Raw genomic sequence first — 21025 nt, forward strand, 5'->3', positions numbered from 1 at the left:
TCAAACGAGTCACATCAACAAGAGCCGCATACATGCACAACCCTCGCATGTGTATGCACCCATTTTCGATGCCATGCATTCTCTACAGCGCCCAAAGCCACCACTGCAGCCGCAACGCCAACGCTGTGTTCCCACAAGGCTCGACACTAACGGTTCTACGGATACCAGCGCCATCGATCAAAGCCAAGGCCTCGGAGACCACAGCTTTTTGCTGCCTTCTCGACCCATGAGCATTGCAACTACAGATGTGACGACCACGAAGGATAATCCAACATGCAGTAACTGCTTGTATCGCGACTGGGCAGAAGAGGAGCAGATCGAGCTGCGCATACATTCAGAGACAGATCATGAAACCGATAATATGCGACACAACTCGCAATATCATGACTTGCTTAGCGAAATCGATACCGAGTGCCTCTTCCCCGACGATAGTCTCACTGCAGATCACCGTCCATCTTCTTCCCGCAGTCACCTACTTCAGTGGCGACGGAGTCCAAGCGCTGCTGCGTCCACTTCCTCAAAACACCAGAGGGTATCTTCTGATGTCCAGCCTCCTACCACAGAAAATCGGCCATCGGCGACCATTACGAGACAAGAATTCGAGGCTCTTCCTCCAACAATCCAACGAAAAGTAAGTTCGTGGCTTTCATTATTTTGCGGATCCCTTGCCGTGTGTCCCATATTTTGTTTCTCACGGTCTGCTTCAATACTACCCTAAGCGAGTCGAAGCAGACGAAGGTTTGATGCCCCTGAGGGATGCGATCAATCGATTTCTCATGCCACTGCAGTCCTCATCACCTTTTGCTTTTCCAAACGAAACAAGGTTTCACATTTCGACAAGCGTCTCTGCGCACCTCGTATGGGTTTTGGCTGTACGAAATCAATATGACTTGGCGAGGTTGTCTACCGTACTCTATGTACCTGTCTGCATATGGGTCCTCTTGCAGGTGCCGGGGGCTAGTCGCCGCCTAATCGTCAAATCGAGGAACTCCCAGGGACCTGGAGAGCAACGGGGAACCATCAGGAACCGCTAAAAGAAGCCACTGTCCAATACCCATGTCTTGTCCTTGCCCTGTCTGGTTTGGCTCGCGGTGGCCGTTTGGGCGGCTCCACGCGCTTCGTCCGCTCAGTGCCTAGCCATTGGCCGACCCTCCCTTGGCTTGTCAACGCAACCCCTGATCCAAAGCACACAGGAGCAAGAAAGTGCTCTCTTTCGCTCAGCAATCACGTCCACACCCAACCCAAGGCGTTGTGACGACGCCCTAGACGTGCAGTTCCTGGATGATCCATGCCATCCGGTGCACCAACGTGCTTGTGTACCAGCAATCACCAGGCGTCATACACCCAAGACATTCGAGCCGTGCCCCACGAGCCTTTTAGTCGACGACTCTCTGCCGTTTCGTTCCTGAATTGAGACATAACCATTCCCGCCCCTCTTCTATACCTTAAGAACCAGGGTTTCCCCTTCAATGACTTATCTGCATTTTTGTATTTGCTCTATTTAATCGCTACATTCGCCGTACTTGATTGGTGCCTCATACTGAACTTTTCTCTTTAACAGTACTTCTCAACTATCGAGCGATCGCAACTAGCTCAATCACCCGACCTAGGACATTGTCAACGGCCCGGTGGCGTCGAACAAGATCAGCTTCTCTCCCCTTGGTCATCACTCTCCAAACCTAGAGGAAGCTACGAGCACCAAGAAAGGCCCGTTACTTCGGATGATTCTATCTTGCGCACAGATCGTCCGCGAATTGCTGAAACGGACCAAAAATTCTACGCCAACCTTCCTGAAAAGATAAAACGCCGCCACCTCACTGAGAAAGAGCTCCAGTTGGCGTATAAGTCACAAAATACTTCCAACTACACGCCAGAAGTAGCATCGAATAAATTCGATATTCCACCTCAAGAGGTCAAAATGCCGTCGCCACTCCCAAGTCCTGGATTGTCTGAAGGAACGTCACCGTTCTCGGGTATGCTGTCCAGGCAAAATGATAGAGCCATGACGAGCTCAGACATCAAGCGTTCAGATTCCTTCTACGACAGTTTCCGATGGCTTGACGATGAAGATGGTTTGGATCTCCGTTTATATCTCGATGACTATCATATCAACCTGCGAGAAGAGATACCGGTTCCAAACAAGAGCCGAAGACCATCGTTTCGACGTCACTTATCAATTAATAAGCTGCCCTTTGGAAAACCCTCTGTCAATGGACTAGGAGAAGATCCTGCTTCTCCCACAGCTTTGCCGCCGTCTGCCTCACACAGCTCCAGTGTTGGCTCATCTGGCCATGTGCGGAAGAAGTCTCGTGCTCGCGCGCTGTCGTTGATATCTGCCAACAGACAAACACCCTTGGCGTCTCCCTCTCCTTTGACCCCACCCCTCGACCCTTCTGCCGCTCATTATCGAGACCCTGAGGCTCGAAAGAAGCTTCGAGCTTATCTCGCTTCACCCCAGAAATTTGATGAGGCCATTGAGTTTGGATTCTCTTCCAAAGATGGACCCCGACCACAAACGGGATTGATCAAAGCCTCCGCAAACGAGCCGGACAGGTTGCGAAGCTTCCTAGAAGATGATCGATCATCAAGATACAGCGACGATGCTTCTGCAGCTGAACCTGATTCTCCAAAAACTCCTCAATTGTTCGACAAGACACCGCATATTCGATCTCTACGAAGTAGCAACGAGCACTCATCATACTCAAGAGGAGAGAAATCTATATACGACCCAGCAGCGAGCCGAGAAATGACACTTCGCATGACCTTAACACGGCCAGATCTTCGCCAAAGCGAGGATCAGATCTATGGCTGGAAACAGGCTGGTAGTCGAGTGAGCTCAAGCCGTGGAGATCACACACCTAGTCCAGCATTGTACGCTCGTGAAAGCAACCCCAAACAGAGTATTGAAAGACAGCTCGCTGCTCTAGACCAGTGGGAAGATCCTGTCGATCATGATAACCGCACCGTGAGAAGATTCTGGAATCGAGTCAAGCGGTCATAGTCCGAGCCGCAGCGCAGCCACCTGCAATGGTGCAACCAGCACCTAGGCGTTTCAGGTTATATAAGAAATCATGTATTGGCCATCAATTTTTGAGCAGCAGGCATTATCCCATACATTCTTTTGTTTTTTCTTTAGTATCAAATACCCCAAATCGTTTAATTGCCATCTTAGACCTGTCGCTACTTCGCATTTGCTATGGTCCGGTTCAAATACAGGTATTGCATGAGCAAAACAGTCTCGGTTACTCATTGGAAGGAGTTGAAGGAGTAATATTATGGCGTGTTCTCTGTGTTGAGAAATAATCTTGACCGCAATGGCATTAAGCACATGAATATAGCAAAGTCTTCTTTTCAGACTGCAGCATCGCAAGCATGGCGCAAACGGGGATTGGAATTGCAAAAATAAATCGAATATGATGGACATATAGCTCAGAGCTGCATGGGTCTATCTGTACAATACCACTTAGTGACATGAACTACAACTCAATAGACTAGAGGTAGTGCCTTTGTGACTTGTCATAGTTGTCGAAATCCTTCAATTACACTATTCGTGCAATATCTCGAGAGCCTTGTCCCAGTCCACTGGACGTTATAACATGATCTGTTATCAGCCAAGCAATCAAATTCTTCGTCATGCAGCCAGCACGGATATATCACACGGCAAGTGTGATACCCGTGCATCTGTCACCAAGCCATGAGTTTTTCGCACAAGAAATGACCGGGACGAATATCCACTTCCGGTCACTACCTCCTTGCCTGTGCCTCAGATAGTTCATACAAGTCTTAGCTGGCATGTCTGAGCTGAATGATGACTGTCAGCACGATGTTCAAGGGATGAGAGCTGGAGTATGATGAGTAAGATCATACCCTATCCGACGATAAGTATGTCTCATTCTTCCGCGTGCAGTGAGTTACGGAGTCATGGCACATTCAAAGTGATAATTATACCATGTATGTCTGACTTTCTGTTCTGTTTCTCATGCTATACTACCAGTCCTCTCTGTTTACCAAAACGCTCCTATCATTCCATCGCATTCATCTTTTCCGCAAAAAAAGTTCTCCCAATAAGACACCATATCATAGTACAGTCCTGGTTCACGTCGTAGCTCGTACATTCTTCTGCTCAAACCTCTTCGTCGCTCTCCTCACCAAGTAGCTCACCCTCGTCGTCGTCGACCATGGAATAGTCACCACGTCCTCGGGCGAAGCTATCGCGTGTGGTATATCGTCTTGACCAGTTGCCTCCCCTGCTTCGGTTTGATACGCGCTCGTAGACTCCAGTGGCGGATCGCCATATGGAGGTCAAGACAAGTGGCAGGGCAGCAACAACAGCTGCCAGCGCTGAAATGGCAATAACGGGATACTTGATCCAAGGCTGCTCGCTGTCAAAGGTTGCACTGTTATCACCCAGTCGGATCTGTCCAAATTTGCCGCTCCAGTTGCGCCAAGCATACCAGCCAAAAGCGGCTGCCAGTCCGATGGGGATGATGATAGCAAAGAAAATAGCCCAGCCTGAAGTGCCACGCTTGCGTGCAAAATCCTCCTCGTGTCCTGCACAGGCGTGCTCTGTGGAGGTCTTGTCCAGCTCTTGGCCACCTTCGCAGGTGGTCAAGGGGATGCGACGATAACCTGTAGGGTCGAAGTACGAAGTCTCATTGGGATGTTGCTTACACCACTCCTCGCCCGAGATGGCATCATGATCCGGAACCAGACTGCATTGTCCATGGTTGTCTAGTTCGAAATTATATGCACTGAGAATGATTAGTTTATATTCACAGGGATGTTCAACTGTAATACTTACCATTCAAAATCTCGCCGGGTACACTCGCAGTTTTCGTATTCTCGCAATCGCGACATGCTTGCCTGATTGTAGCACTTGCGATCCGTCTTCTTTCGCAGATACTTGGCCTTATGTCCGAAAAGGCAGTCGTCGTTTTGGAGGGGATGCTTAGGAGACCAGAGATCGTAATCTGAAGAAGAATCATCGGAGTACTTGCATGGCTGATTTGTGAGTCCTGTAAAATCTAGGTTGGCAGCGAAGAGTTTCTTGTCATCTGTCTGGTACCACACCAAGAAGTTTCGTGAAGTTCCACTATGGACAGATGTCAAGTCTTGAATGGTTACCTCCTTGTCGGTGAACTTGTAGTCAGTCCAAGTATTGCCCTCGTCGGTTGAGTAAGAGACAATATTTGACTTGATCTTGTTCGTCTGGGTAGCACGCTGTGCGAGCACAATGATCGAGCCCTGATCACCGTATTGCCATGTCCATACACCCTTCTTGACGCTCTTCCAGTTGATTCCGCCATCAGCTGACATGAACGTATCGGCATCCTTGACATCTCCAAGGCTTGGTCCAACGTTTCCATAGCCAAAGATCAGGCCAACGGCAGTGCTTGCTGAGAAAGTTCTGCCCTTATTCTCTCGCTCTGTGTAGTGATGTAGATGAAGAGCGCATTTGCTATCACCTGAGGAGCTGCATGGATAAGACTTGCCATCTGCACCCTTTGATGGAGGGGGCAGGAAACCCCATTCGGCGCCATCGTTGTGCGAAATCTTTGTCTGGATCACCTTCTTTCCGTTCTTGTCATCAGGGTTTGAAACAGAATTGATAAGGGTGACGCCCTCAAGACCCGCGACTTTTTCAAAATCCACGTAACCCAGTTCGTCTGAGTTGACGTTGGATGCACTGAGGACATATGTGGTACCGTTAGAATTACTCTTGATTATTGAGCCACGGCGTCGGCCTTCAGAAAGATCAGTGGCGACAAATAGGTTGACGGCGTGGTTGGAGCTGTCAAGAACGGTGTACAATGACGAGTGAGAATCGTGAAAGTTGCGCGGAAATTGGGCTGCCTCAAAATGCTTTCCGTCCATACTAGCAATGGCTTGCAGGCCGGCGCTCTCCTTGCCATCCTCAATAACCTCATCCGTGGCGAGGATGAACTCATTCATAGTCGCAAACGCCGCAACCGTACCGTTGTGGATAATCCTGTCGTCCTCAGAGAAGTCCTCAATTGTGACAATGGTTTTGTGGTTGTCAGCATTCTCGTCCTTGTGGACGAGACAGACGATTTGTTTCTGAGCGCGGAACTTGAAGGCAGAGTTTCCTGTGAACTCGCACTTGGTCGCGTAGCGTTGCAGAGTCTTCCAGTTGTCACCACGATCAGTTGAGATTGAGGCTTCAGGGTAACAATCCTTGCTACCCGCAACGTCACCACATCGCTTTCCGATCCAGATCATCCAGTCCTTCTTGTCTGGATGGAAACTCATTGCGGCACCTGGATCAGAAAATGGCGTCTTGAAGCTGTGAAAGCTATGACCGCGGTCAATGGTATAGATGACCTTTTCAGAATCTGTATGGAAGAAGACGACTTCCCTGAAGTAGGTATGAGGGATCAGGGCCAAGATATTCTCCCCTTCAAGAATGCGCTTCCAAGTTTTGCCATGATCAGCTGTGATCCATAGCTTGTTTTCCACTTCGACTTTACCGTCAGGTAGCCTATCACCAATGGGTCGAGCAATAACAACTTCGCTGGTAGGGCTCTCAGATTCGAGACCCATGAGGTAAAATTTCTGCATGTCCTTGCCTTTGATGTCCGCGAACTCATTGGTCTTGAGCGAAATTTCACCACTGGCCGGAGTACCAGGCGTTGAACCGCCACCGGAACTGCCGCCATCGGAGCACTTGCGTTCAACTGGGTCATCCTTCTGAGAGCCACTCTTTCGAGTACATGTATTTCCTGGAATAAGGCGCCACCCGGACGATCCCTTGAAAGTCTCATCCTTGCCCTTGCAAGAGCCTTCTGGAATAGGAACTGGCCCAACCTTCTTACAGACCTTGTTGTCATCGGGGTCCCTCTGAAAGTTGTAGTCGCATTCAAAGTCGGCATCGGTACACTCGCAGTTCTCGATGACGGGTTCAGGGTCACGGAAGTCGGCCTTGAGAAAGCAATCTGCCGATTTCTTGCGGCGGTTGTATGTCTGCTTGTGACCCATGATGCAAGTTGGCGCTCCCTTGTCGTCAACACGTGCATACCATGACTCCATGTCCTTACTCTCGCAAGTGCGCTTCTCCATGCCCTCAAAATTAATGGCAATCATGTGAAAAGTTCTGTCCTTCTCACCAACAAGCAGAAACTTGAGACTCGTCGAATCCTGAGTAGTTGTCAGAATAACAGGCCTCACCTTCAAGCCATCAGGGAGCGGGGCGGACTCCCAGTTTTCTCCATAGTCAAAAGAGAAGGAAATCTTATCGACGTCCTCCTTGAGAGAATCTCTGGCAGCGACCAAGATACCGCCTGTGTCACCAAACTCATATTTGTGAGGGCCCTCAAGCGCCTTTTTCCATGACACGCCAGCGTTGTCAGAAACATAAAGATTGGAACTCTCGAACTCGCCGAGTGCGGCGCCCGTGTTTCCATTGCCCATAACAAGACCAGGGGCCGGGCTCGAGAAGATGCGCCCGATATTGTCAATGTCTGTCATTGAATGTAGGTGAATGCGGTCTTGTCCAGCTTTGACTGGCTCAAAGGTTCTTCCATCGTCGAATGTAATCTGTGTCACCACAGCTTTCTTTGCATTCTTTGCATCAACATCCTTGCCGTTTTCGACCGTGTTGACCAGGAAGATACCTTGAATTCCGCTGATTTTCTCGAAATCGACGTGGCCCTTGACATTGCGATTGGTGTACGGGATGTTCTCTGTAAAGTATGTACCGTTCGAGTTGCTGGTGAAGATGACACCCATAGGGGTGGACGGGTGAGAAGTCATCACGTCAACTTGAATGCTGTAGTTGGTGCTTTCGAGGACCGTGTAAGCTTCCTGGTTAATCTTGTGGGAATGGTCATGGCTGTCGTCTGTGGGGAACATGGCTCGGTGCCAGAATTGAGCATCACTGGTAACGAAGAGAGTCATCTCATCACTGCCAGTGGATGACGAGGCAAGAAGAATAAAGCTCTTGACGGCTGCAATGCTAACGACGCCAGTTACATCGCGGTGACCGTCCAAACTTGGCTCGAATTCGTCGAATTTTCCCCCACTGCCCTTGGCAAAGAAGTTATCCGAAACGCACAACTTCTGGCTTGTTTTGAAGAGACTCAGAGGGTCGGTAACGATGCAAAGAATTCTGGTCTTGTCCAGCTCAGCATCACCAGTTGTGAACTCTCGGTTTGTCTTGGCCCACCAGCAACCTGAGGTGCTGGGACGCAGCTGCTGCACAGTCTTGAAACCATCAGTTGTATATGTTGTTTCCTCGTCGCAAAAGATTCCATCGCAGTTCATGCCGTTGAAAATGATGCGCTTCGGGTCGCCAGCGTGGAAGACAAGAGTATCGGGTTGGAAAGCACTCGGCATCGTGCCGCTGCTGAATTCACTCCAGCTTTTGCCACGGTCTTCGGTTTTGTAGTGCTTCCGATCTTTCGTGAGAACAAAAGCAGAATTGGAATCGAAGGGGTGAAGGTACAGGAAGGTTGCGCTTCGGTCAGGGATGTCAGGGACTTGGGCCCATGTTTTGCCTGCATCTTCGGACCTCCAGATGTTTCTCTCCTCGATATCTTGGAAGACAACGACGTCACTATCCTCAAAGTAATTCAGGTTGAGAGGAGGATGCCTCGCGACGGAAGCGTCGACCGTCGGCTTGTCCTGCTTTGCTGCCACAGCTGTCCATAACAGAGAGAATATGAGGGCGCGCCATGAGAGTGCGGCCCAAGCTGAGGACCTCATCATTGCGGCTGAGCTTGCAGTAAAGATATCATGAAGAAGCAAACACAGCCGGAAGGTGCGAGGATCTCGCAATTTCGATAGAATTCGTGCAACAGAGAAGTGGCTGGCTCCGAAGTATCGATTGCAAGTCGTGTCTGAAACGTGTTGATGAAGTTTATCAGAGGTAGGACACTTTGCTCCTTACGAGTTAAGGTTACGAGGCACGTCAGCAATGAGGCGGCAGCTGTTTCGCCCGGTTGGTGTGGCGTCGAGCTTCGCCACACTAACGTTAGTTGCTCCCCTCGTCAGTCTCTTGGTGAAGGCTGATGCTCTGATGAAGATAAGATTATCTAAAGTACCTACCTACCTTGCCTACCTAGGTATGTGCTGTAAGGAAATGATTCGCAAGTACAATCTGCTGATAGAGATCCCCGTATCGCCTGTCCATGTAGCTAACATTATTCGTTCCTCCTTTTTCTCACTTCAACAGTGCTGGAATGCCTGGAGTGGCGCTACCAGTACATACCTGTCTAAATGCCATGTTTGGAAGATCGCATTCTTGACATGGATGATCAGTGAATAATCTTGAACTACCTAGAGCAAACTAAGCATTCAAATGATGACTTTGATGATATGAAATTCCAGTGATTTATATGTATTGTGCAATGGCGAACACGCCGAGATCGAACCATCATGTTTGATGTGAAGGCGAAACTCTCGGCATCACACATGAGGCGTTACTTTGTCCCTTTTACTGAATTGCACTATGAATTCGTGAGTATCAGACATTATAGCATACGTCAGCCTCTATATTATCTACTTAGCCCATGATGCTTCTGAAAACACACTCCTTATGGAAAGGTGCAGGCTCAAGAAGGTGCCAATTTGACAGCAGCATCCAATCCGTGACGTTCGTAAAGCTGAGTTATAAGTATATTTGAGGTAGGTAAAACAAGTGCCACCAAGCCACATCTTCCACGCCATATATTTCATGGCCAATGGTTTTGTGATCAACATTACGGTACACCATTAGAGTGAGCCAGCTCTACCACGGGCCATTGCCTTTGATAGCAATAACCAGATATTCCTAGATAGGAAAGGTGTATCAGAAGAGCTGAAACGTTGTGGAGTAGCGAGGTGATGCGGCCCCTGGTTTCGGCACGGGGCTCCGTATTTCTCAGGTACGGTACATTAGTCTCACATGAAAGCCATGCCCGTTTGAGATGTAGACTCAAGTCGGAGCAGAGGCGGGTGCAAGCATAGTAAGCATACATTATCGATGCATTGATGTGATTCCAATACAGTGATATTTCGCCACCGAGTCGTAATGAGAGCGGTCATCAGCATATAATGGCACTAGCTTCAAAGTTATTGAGATTTGTGATAAGAGTCAACCTGACCTTGATGTTCATCCCGTCAACAAGTGGGACTCGAGGGCAAATGGGTCCGTACCTGGGCTAGCCTGGGCTATTAATCCTTTCACGACATGGCCTACTCTCATGGAACAAGAAAACATTGGACGCTGATACAGGGTGTGAAAATAAATTTAGCAAAGAGTGCCATAAGCTTAGGCAAGATTTACCTAACTGTTTTTATCGCTTAGGTCAAGGTCCCGAGTTTTCTTTTCTCCCCTAGTCTACCTATGCAAACGAAACCAACAAGCATAAACAAACGGAAAGATGAAGAGTGGCCTATTATGGTCCAACTTGGCAGATTTGCTTGAATGTCGCGAACCTCGATTTAAAGTTCTAAGGGTTGAAGTCACTCCTTTGTGGGTGAGTAACTAACCTAACTGAGGAGGTAGGTAGTGGTAAATCGACTATCGAGTATCTTCAGGGACTACTCACAATTGCGTTCCTGAAGCCACAGCGAAACTCAAGATTTCTCTATCAGCAGACAACGAATTGCGACTGGGTACTAATCTGTTACTCCAACAAACATTCTGGGTACCGTCCGTTTCGGTATATACAATCGGGATGAGAGCGGCAGCCTATGGCTGGCATAAACAAACAGGCGTCGTGTAAGTGCATCATTCCTAGCCAGGGCCATAATCCCTTTCATTTCAACTTTCCCCTCAGATCCAACCAAGATTAGAAACGTTAGCTTCTTGACTGCGCCATCATGAGGAAATCCCTAGATTTCATCATGCTTGGCTAGGGAGATGAGGGGAACTAAAGTCCAAGGTAAGGTAGGGGGCCGTTATTCGCAGCACCAATAGGCAGGTCCCTTTGGACCCCTGACTCTCACACTAAGTTAAGATCCCAATCCCACCTTCACTTGCAACTCCACGTGCTTGTTTTGAATTCGTGTTTTCCATCCTCCCTTCACTTTAATTCTCCTTCTCCCCAACTCAAACTTTCGCAACTTGTTTCTTGCATCATCGTTGTCTTCGCCGTCGTGTTCTTCTGCCTCGGCCGCCCCAATCCGTGGCTCTTTGTGTTTACTTCTTCTGCCGACAACTCGTTTGAGACACCAACAACGTTCCTTACCCTGCATAAGTCGCAACTTCGTCATCAACATGGCGGCCGCTTATAAGCAGTTTCTTGCTGCCCCCAGCTCGTCTCTGCTGGCCGATACAGCTGCGCTGCACTACGTTACCACGACTACGACCTTTTCTGGTCCTACTGAGATCATCAAACATCTGAATGCGCTCCAGAAGCAGGTCGCAAAGAAGAAGGAGGAAGTGTTCAATATTGTTGATGGACAAAACGTCATTGTTTTAGAAGTTGACACAGGTCTCGGCTTTCAAACTGGAGGCGGTCCTTATCTCCCTGGCCTTGATGACAATTTTTTGTCTGCCCGTGATGTTTACCTCCCCGTTGTACGTTGCTTCTCTGCTTAGAGTGCTCTTTTCTGCCTCGCGCCAACACGAACCAAGTATTAACTGCTCCCCACAGACTCACTTTGTGACCTTCGATGAAGCTGGCAAAATCCTCCAGATTCGACTTCAATGGGACCAGGGCTCGCTTCTCAAGCAAGTTGAAGTGATTGGAAAGTCTGGCCGCAACTGGCCCATTAGAGATAGCCGAGAGCAGATCGCATTTATCCAGTCTTGCATCAGAACGGCTGGCACTGGTGCCCCTGTCGCCCCCAGCCACAACGAGACCGTTGCGCGAAACCGAACTAATTCCACTAATGCCCTCCGCGACCCCCATGCATCCTTGAGGCTGTTTGGTCCTCGAGATGAAATTGAAGCGGAGCCCGCCAGTGTTGTATCTCCTTACGCTGGCACTAGCCGCCCTCGACAGCGGTCTTTCACCGAGATCTTGGGTGACGAACCCACTTCACCCAGCTCTGGCCGTCGAAATATGTCTCCTTCCAAGCGTGGCCAGGGTAAGAACTTCCAGCCTTCGCGAATTTTCGACGGTCAAGAGCATGTCGAGCAGCCGGAGGAGCAGCCTCAGCCCAAGAACAAGCGATATATCCGCCCTAACCCAAAGAAGTACTCTCATTTCGACTTTGCCGATGGTAGTGACCCTCAGGACGCCCCCAAGCCGGGCCAATCCTTTGATGAAAGACCAAAGTCCAAGCACGACAGCCAATGGTCTTTCCAGGATTTCGTGACGCCACAGAAAGTGAAGCCCTCCAGAACTATGCGCACCCAGGATGTTCGCCACTGGGACACTGACAAGGATGCTGTGGATGAGACGCCAGGCCACCCGGCTGCCAAGCCTAGACGCGATGCCGACGCACACTTCGAGCTACTTGACGACAGTGAGAGAGTGCCCCAGCAACCGCGCCCCGGTTCCCATCCCCCGGGCTATGCTCATAACGAGGGCCTAGGGCTTTATAAGAATCAATTGTTTGACAAGGAGGACGTAGGACAAAACGAACGCGCTTTAGGCAACATCACCAACGTGAAAGACCGTGGGAAAGATTTTGACCACCATTTCGATATCAGTGACAAGTCACCAGCCCACCCCAAAGATCGTGTCCCTGAAGGCCACCAAAAAGCTGTCCAAATGATGCAACACAACTGGGACACATACGACAGGTCTCCTGCCGCCCAGAAGGAAAACCGACCAACCGAGAACACCGATAGCCACAAGATCAACATCGCCGGTGATGGTATGGGAGGACGAAAGGGCACCAACCGGGACTGGCTCTATGGAGAGACTCAAGATGTCCCTGAGTCGATTCCCACCCGCAAGCAACCCAATGTTGTTGCGTCGGGCGTCCCCTTGACCAAGAGTGCCAAAATTCACATTGCAGGCGACGGCATGGGCGGCAAGAAGGGCACTGAGCGGGACTGGCTCTACAATGAGACTAGCGAGACAGCTGGTGACTCAAAGACCAACAAACCTATCCCTACAAGAACACCGGGATCCAACGCTGCACCTACCAGTGAAATCAAGGAGAACACCGATAAGCACAAGATCAGCATTGCAGGCGATGGCATGGGCGGTAAGAAGGGTACCAACCGAGACTGGCTCTACAACGAGACGAGTGAGACATCTGGCGGTCAAGCAACAGCCACCAAATCGATTCCTACCCGAACACCAGGATCTAGCACCGCGCCCACCAACGAAGTCAGAGAGAACACAGATAAGCACAAGATCAACATTGCAGGCGACGGCATGGGTGGTCGAAAGGGTACCAACCGAGATTGGCTCTACGGTGAACTGGACGAGCAGCCTCTTCCCACACGACAGAACGCACCCTCCAAGAAGGACTTCTGGGACTTTTAGAGGAGAAGAGTGCTTTGCTAGGGAGAACACTCAGACTTAAATAGACCCAAATGTGCACCCTGTCCTGTTCCTACAGTCTTCGCTTATGTTGTGTGCATACCTGCATGCGAACGCACGAGTTATGATTCATGAGGCTTCATTACTTTCCGCCTTAAGAACACCGCCTGAAAAATCATCATAGCACTCGAAGCTTCGTCTTTTATCTTTTTCTTTTGCCTTTACCTTAATCTTTCTTATTTGCTTATTTTAGGGCCACGCTTATGTAGGTTGGCTGCCGAAGATAAATTATTTGGCAGGAAGTGAACGATCAGATGCGGGCGTGTTCACAAAACGACGTATAAACATATGAGGGACTCGAATTAGATACCATTGCTATAACACTTTCTGAAACTTACCATACGCGGTATGCGAGTGTCTTTCAGTGATTGATATTAATTGATGCCGTGGCTTGTTATTGATTGTGTGACGCCAGCACAACTTCGCAGCGGTACGGAATTGGCTCGAAACGGATGTGCAAAAACACGGCATTACAAGCGCAAATATGAATGTAGTATAGTGGGTGGTCATAAGTAACGAATCCTGCGCTCTGAGCACATCCAGTTCAACTCCATACTAACCTGGGTAATTACCAAATTCACAATGATATATATATATATATATCCAACGCCTCTTCTTATTTCGTCATAATTCTCATGGCTCAGCACATGAACTTATAATATCTCTTCCATCGGGGCCATCCTTCTCGTTCCTCTCGTTCCTGGGCGACAAGGATAGGGACGTTAAAGTCCCGACGTCCAGTGTCGACGTCCATATCTCGTATTCTCACAAATGTAGTCCGGAAATAAAGCTTGTGGAATATATAAAAGGCCAAAACGCAGGGTGCGCCAACCCATTTATGGAAGAAATTCTGCGCGACCTGGGCGCTTGTTAATTCTTGCCAGCCGATGGGAAAGGCGCCGACCCAGAATTGCGCTATGATGACAAGAACGTTCAGTGTGATACCAACCCAAGAACCCACAACGCCGACCTGGGATTGGAAGGGTAACTCGGAGACAGAGCGGCCACGGGCAGCCCACGCATGGCGAAAACGGATATGACACACGCAAATAGAGCCCCATGTAAAGATGGTTGATAAGCCTGAGATGGCCATGAGCCAGTCAAGGACAGCTCCTTGTTCGGGCAGATCTGCAAGGAAAGCAATGAGGCCGAACGCACTTGCGATCGCAATAGCGACGAGTGGTCGGCCTTTGCGGTCGACGTAGCCGACGATCTTGGGAGCCTGCCGAAGGTTTGCAAGAGCGGCAAGGGTACGCGAGGAACCGAAGACGGCAGAGTTACCGACGGACAGGACGGCAGTAAGGATGACCGCGTTCATGACAGATGGTAAAACCTGAATGCCGGCTTCTTCGATGGCTATCACAAAAGGTGAGGCTGATGCATCCGCATCGCTGTTACCGCCCACGAGCCGAGGGTCAGTATGTGGAACGAGGAGTCCTACTAATGTCAAGGCAACGATATAGAAAAGCGTGATCCTCCAGAACACCTGCTTCAAAGCCGTTGGCAGCGATTTTCGCGGATTCGCTGTTTCGGCGGCAGCAAGGCCAATAAGCTCAGTGCCAGCAAAAGAGAAAGCAGCTGTAACAAACACATTGCACATTCCTTTAAAGCCGTTGTTAAAAGCACCAGGGTTTTGCCAATAGCGGCCGCCAATGTACCCGCTATCTGGCGTTCCGCCACAGTTGAGAACGATGCCGAGAAGGCTGAGTGGAATGTTAATCCTGCAACGGCTGAGAACATGTAGTTGAATACACTTACATGAAGCCTATAACAGCAATGACCTTGATGATGGAAAAGATGAATTCGGCTTCACCGTAGCCTTTGACGCCAAACATATTGATGACTATGATGACGACTAGGAACACAGAGACGAAAATGGCGCGTGTAAGACTCTCGTCCCAGTAAGAGAGGGTTAGTGATGCGGCGATGATCTCGAGCGGTAACACGATGAGCCATTGCATCGCGTAGCTGTGTAAGTCAGTATATGAGGCCGGGCCAGCAGCAAAAGAAGAACACTCACTTCCACCCCATTGCGAATCCCCAAGACGGATCGATGAACCGAGTCGCCCACGATGAGAATGATCCAGCAATTGGGAAGATGACTGCAAGCTCACCCAGCGCTTGACATGTACAAAAGAGCATGGCACCCACGATTGTAAAAGCCAGCAAGATCGATGCTGGACCTCCGTCTGCCAAAGCTCTTCCCGATGCGACAAAAAGCCCAGTACCTATGTCTATGTCTTAGTTTTCTCCATCGAGGAATGCTGTGGCCACCATAAATGTACTCACCAATGGAGCCTCCAATTGCAATCATTTGCAAATGTCTTCCTTTCAACTCTCTCGCAAGGCCTGAATTTGCCGTCTTCAACATGGCACTCTGGATATCGTAGTAATGCGCTCCATCATGCACCCTTCCGGATCCCTCATGCTGCCCCAACGGATCATTTGTGAACAAACTCGATCTCTGATCGCGCCTAAACCCATCGACGAACCGGTCCCAATAAGAAGGCGGGGAAATATCACCGTACTCGGGTTCGCGCATACTAAAAGAACTCCCAGGGGCGAGCGACTCCTCCTTCATCTTGCTGATGCTCCCACGCTCGACATCGTGAGGCGCCATTCTTGCGCTTGAGCCTGCGCGCTGTGCGCGGGCCGAGCTCACGCTTGGTCGATCCCGAACTGTGGGATGACTGGAGCTGGCCCTCCGCTGGGGATTGTTGTCGGAGTTGTAAGCGTAGGCGTATGCGGATGTGGGAGGTGAGTGGGAGGTATATGTTGTAAGTAAGCGGTTTGTCGGCGGAGGACGCTGGTTCGTGGGGTTCGTCAGGGTCACAGTGCTTTAGCGAACGACTCAAGGTGTGTAAAAAGGTGGTTGTATTTGAGGCGATGTATCGGTTTGCTGATATCTTGATCGTCCTGATAGTCGTAGTGAGACGGTCGGCATATCGCCACCAAGAAGGCAGTGGAGTTAGAAAGGACAGTGATGTAGTGGTCGCGATGAGTGGATATGTGCTGATATATAAGTTGACATGCGATGTTTAAGTTAAGAGCCGAAATGGGGGCAGCCAAGTTTGATGGACTGCATGTGCGCAACAATCAATTAATCAAATCAGCAGAAAGAGAAACAAGGTAGTAGATAACGTCAAGGTCTTGTGAGAAGGGGCTGGAGGTGGGCTTATCATTCTAGACTCAGAGGAGAGGGAGTAATACAATACAGTCGGTGACAGTTGCTTGGCGTTGAACGACCCCCCCAATGGGCAAAGGGATCCTTGGTATCAGATCAAATCATCTTCTGACCACTTACAGCAAATGCTAATCCAAAGTCAACTAAGACGCCACTGAGATCGAGCTGTCAAACGCTCCGAGCGTTGAGGAATAACCACGGGCATTGGTGGAGAGGGACCGAGGTGACGCTATTGCAGTGGAGGTGGGGAGCCTTAGAACGTCTAGAGTGTGAGTCGCTGTAACGCTGTAACGCCTTTAGGCTGGGCCCCCCCCGCACGCTGAAGATTACCGCCTGGACCATGCTGCCGGGTTCTGTCTGTCTGTGCATCCGATCAGTCTTGAAAGAATACGTAAAGAGTTGAAGATGTGGATTCACTGCTCGGTATTGAAAATGGTGGATTCCATCTTAGATCTCCGAGGGACAAAACACCAGATGTTGGTCAGTATACACACACCATGGCCCAACGCTGTATCGAAAATAAATCACAAGCTACTAAAGGTAATCCTTCAACCAACAGCTGCAACCCCTGTCTTCCCAAGCAACCCACCTATACCATCTCCAGCAGGTGCACTCACCACTTAGTTTGACTATCACACTCCCGTCCCTCCCGATCCCAATTCATTTCAGCCCTGATACGAGGGCCCTTCCATTCATCGGCCAACTGCGTCTCCCTTCTTCTCGGTCCCGACAAAAGGAAATCCATTCGTTCTCCCTCACGTTCTAGCCCTCATGGGTCCCGGTGCATACCTTAGATATGGTAATCCAGGGCCTATCGCAAATACAATCATATGCCAAGAACAAAAACACGGGGAAGCGGATCCTTTCCTATCTGCCTCCTTGTTTTGCTCGCCAAACAGACAGGCACAAGCCCGTAAGCCATCGAACCATATTTTTTCGAGAACGTCACAACCCTGTCTTCCTTGAAGCTTGGACCAGAAAGGCAGCTGCAAAGCCACGAAAAGAGTATCCGTCTTGACCAGAACGGAGATGATTTCGAGAAAATACCTCCGTACATTTAGTACCAAGGCTTCGGGCTTCTATTCAAGTCTTTGCCCATGCTCAAACAGTATGGTATGTCAAACAAATGCTACATACGCAGATACGCTCAACGGAACTTCGCCACCCTATATCACTTAAGCTTATTCACAGCATCCAATCACCGGAAACACGGTATCAGCTGCTCTAATTCACCTTCTTGGCGTCCTGCATAACGGCCTCCTTCTCTTGACTTTCTGCCTTGACGGCCGTAGCGATGATCTTGCCATTGGCGTCTCTTGGCTTTCTCTTCCATCCTGTGGAGAATAACTGTCCCATGTCAAAGCGAGGCAGTGGGTGTCCCTCGGTGTTGATAACGACCTTGTCCAGAGGTAGGAGATCAGGAGGTGAGAACAGGAGGTAAAAGTATTTGAGTGTTTCAGCCTGTGTGATCATGTTAGCACCCTGGCTGTCTGCTCGCTCACATCTTTATCACTTACCAACCAGAAGCTCTCCATGTTGTCCCGCACTTTAGGAGGGACAACATTGGCATTGCGCAGACTTGTAAAGCCTCCTCCATTTCGCACAGCTGTGTGATTCATGAAAGACTTGAACATCTCCCAACCCCATTCCCGGTATCGGTTGTCATTGGTGATCCTCCACATGTAAAACAGACTCTCGACTGTCTCGGGTCGCTGAAGATTGTGGACATCGCCAGACTTGACAGTAAAGTCCTTACGCCACTCCGCGTCTGGACTTGGGTCGAAATTAACTGGACCATTTCGAGGATTGCCGTAAGCCGCGGGCGGGTTGTCAATCTCAAAGTAGGTGATTTCGGCCGATAGCCCTGTTGCCATGTACTTGTACATTCCCCAGCATGTCTCCATGACTTCTCGCGCCAGCTGCATATCGTCCTCGTTCTTCTTCGACCACGTCGGCGATTTGCGTGCCTGAGCCTCGGTGAGACCTTCTGTGGCCGCCAATGCTATTGTACCGGGCATGAAGCACACAAGGTGATCCATCTTCGGACTAAGTGGCATCTCTAATCCATTCGGTCGCTCTCCGATGATGGTGAACTTGGAGTTCGAAGTATATGTAACGAGGTGCTTGCGAACGCCTTGAAGCGCCTCGTACCACATATCTTGGTAGATAGGCTCCTGCTTGTTCGTCTGAAGATATTGCTTGATAAGATACTCATAGTATGAGTCGCCGCGGCTTCCCAGACGAATGTTTTCACCCCTGAACTCGCCCGAGGTTGCATAAATAAAGATGGGGACCAAGCCGTCCTGAGCTCCCTGGTTGTCGACAAGTTTCATGACATTTTCCACACGGTCCCAAAAGTCCTTTTCTCCTGTGAGCTTCGCGAGGTACTTGAATTCAAGCTGGAGAGTTGTGGCCTCCGCCGTCGACGACGCTCCCATGTCTGCGTGTGAGGGGATACCCTCGAACTTAGCAAGGTTGACACTCGCATATGGGATACCAGATGGGGAGTCAAATGCGCTCATGAGACGATCGGCCAAGTCTTTAGCTTTCTCAAGGTACAAATCCTCGCCGGCTGCCCCCTCGTCATCCTCGGCCAGTGGCGCAAGCCCCGGAAACTCGGTGGATAAGTAATGTGCACTTAGAAGCCCACCCAGCATTCGAATCGTCGTCTCGAAGGTGTTGACATCCTGATCCTGATCCCATGTCAAGGAGTCCGAGATCCAATGACGAGCGTCTTGGACACGAGATGTAAGGTTCATGAGAATCATAGTATCCAAAGAGTCGATTATGATCCAGCCGAGCCCCTTTGGTGCCATATTTTCACCCGTCTTGCTAATCGGGTGGTATTCATCGAATCCTGTCGAGTTCTTCGGTCAGCCAATTTGAATCCCATCCAGATATTCGGCCAAACATACCCCAGGCATATCGCTTGTAGGCATCCCAGCTCAGCTCGAATGCCTCGACCACACGATCTCTCCTGTGATCCCAATTCGCCTTTCTATCATCCTTGGACAAGCCTGTGTAGCTCCAATCGGTCGTCACCGTTCGCTTCTGGGAGGGTTTCTTCGAAGATCCAGTCCAATATATTAATGTCAAAACAACAAAGGCAATAATGGCCATCCACTTCTTGCGCTTCCAAAAGGGTCTGTCTTCATCGTCGTATGGCGACGCATAAGGTTTGTCTTTGTACATTGGGAGTCGATCCGACTTGTTGGATCTCTGGCCAGAACCCCAGAATCGATCCTCAAGCTCTCGTTGACGACTATCGAAGGACGGAACGGTTCGGGGCATAGAGAAGGCCATAGCTACTTCATCGGCCTCGGCCCGCGACGGCGCAGGAATGGTTCGAGATTGCGGGCGTCCAAAGGTGCTTGTGGTTCGGTGGATGTTGAACGGATCTCGAATCATTGACTTGGTGTTTTCATTTCCAAGTGGGACTAGCCAGGTAGAGTGAGAGCAAATGACTCGAAAAGACGCTAGAATTCACAGTGCAAGACAGGACAAGAAGTATTATGTACAGGTCGCAAGTAAGGAAGCAGTGGACAAAGAAAGTGGCAACAGAAGTCTCAAGCTTGAGACGAAACAACCAGAGTCAATAAAGGACAAAAATACAGACAGAACCGAAATCAGGAGCTTGTGGTAGCTTTTACTTTACGGCACGCGACCAGGGGTTATACAAAAGGTGTCGTTTGCGATTGCGACACCGACTCTCGGTCAAGTTTAGCGCCCTGGCCCGAGCACTCGGACCTAGCAATTCCGTTTCCCTTTTATATCGCGAAACCAAATCGTTACAACTTGAATCACTAGGTGCCTGTTGTATCATTTGTATGATTTATGGCAGAAGCAGACTTGCATAGTTAATAGTGCCATCGCATGAGCTGCCACTAGTCGGATTTAATACTGTTTATGAGTTGTAGTGAGAGAGCAAAGTAATCGTGATCGATATCTACCTATATGAAAGAAGGTGTTCTTTTTTTATGTGACATCAAGTGCAACTCTAACCTTTGACACCTTGCCTGGACCTTAGGTGCTAAGTTCCTACGGAGTAGAAACAAGTAAATAGGGTACATTAACAAATCAAAGCTTACATGAATGTTACCTCCAACCAAATATAGTAATGTCAAACAATCATGTTGTGCTAGATCGAAGCACTAAAATTACCACCAGCTCAGGTACGTGGACCCTTTATACCTAAAATCACAGCACGTGGAAGCGATACCCAACTCAATCACAATTTCACATCTGATACTAAAACTCTCCAGACCTCGACCACAATATTTCAGTCGGAATGAGTATTGAAAACTTCCCTTCCCTTACCGCGGAAGAGTTCTCAGAAGCATGCCATCACCTTGACAGGCAATACTGTCAAGCGTCTTTGGGCCCCCAACGAGCACGG

The 21025-nt window shown here is 49.5% G+C and overlaps 5 protein-coding genes across 5 annotated transcripts; 2 read left to right on the forward strand and 3 right to left on the reverse strand.

The window, feature by feature from the left end:
* Window positions 1–1918: 1918 nt before the first annotated feature.
* J7337_000923 (uncharacterized protein) lies at window positions 1919–3001 on the forward strand (the record flags this gene model as incomplete). The annotated part of the gene is made up of 1 exon (XM_044818669.1): window positions 1919–3001. One exon carries the CDS (start codon window positions 1919–1921, stop codon window positions 2999–3001), a length of 1083 nt encoding a protein of 360 aa, XP_044686371.1.
* Window positions 3002–4123: 1122 nt separating this feature from the next.
* On the reverse strand, window positions 4124–8724 carry VPS10 (vacuolar protein sorting/targeting protein PEP1; the record flags this gene model as incomplete). Its single annotated transcript, XM_044818670.1, has 2 exons — window positions 4124–4751; window positions 4802–8724. 2 exons carry the CDS (start codon window positions 8722–8724, stop codon window positions 4124–4126), a joined length of 4551 nt encoding a protein of 1516 aa, XP_044686372.1.
* Window positions 8725–11218: 2494 nt separating this feature from the next.
* On the forward strand, window positions 11219–13388 carry J7337_000925 (uncharacterized protein; the record flags this gene model as incomplete). The annotated part of the gene is made up of 2 exons (XM_044818671.1): window positions 11219–11521; window positions 11598–13388. The coding sequence occupies 2 exons, from the start codon at window positions 11219–11221 to the stop codon at window positions 13386–13388; spliced, it is 2094 nt and encodes a 697-aa protein (XP_044686373.1).
* A 697-nt stretch (window positions 13389–14085) lies between these two features.
* Window positions 14086–15759, reverse strand: J7337_000926 (uncharacterized protein; the record flags this gene model as incomplete). The annotated part of the gene is made up of 4 exons (XM_044818672.1): window positions 14086–15148; window positions 15204–15413; window positions 15466–15673; window positions 15735–15759. The coding sequence occupies 4 exons, from the start codon at window positions 15757–15759 to the stop codon at window positions 14086–14088; spliced, it is 1506 nt and encodes a 501-aa protein (XP_044686374.1).
* Window positions 15760–17853: 2094 nt separating this feature from the next.
* J7337_000927 (uncharacterized protein) lies at window positions 17854–20037 on the reverse strand (the record flags this gene model as incomplete). The annotated part of the gene is made up of 3 exons (XM_044818673.1): window positions 17854–18090; window positions 18147–19486; window positions 19545–20037. 3 exons carry the CDS (start codon window positions 20035–20037, stop codon window positions 17854–17856), a joined length of 2070 nt encoding a protein of 689 aa, XP_044686375.1.
* Window positions 20038–21025: the final 988 nt, after the last annotated feature.

The sequence above is a fragment of the Fusarium musae genome, chromosome 1 (assembly GCF_019915245.1).
Source record: "Fusarium musae strain F31 chromosome 1, whole genome shotgun sequence".
Taxonomy (NCBI): Eukaryota; Fungi; Ascomycota; class Sordariomycetes; order Hypocreales; family Nectriaceae; genus Fusarium; species Fusarium musae.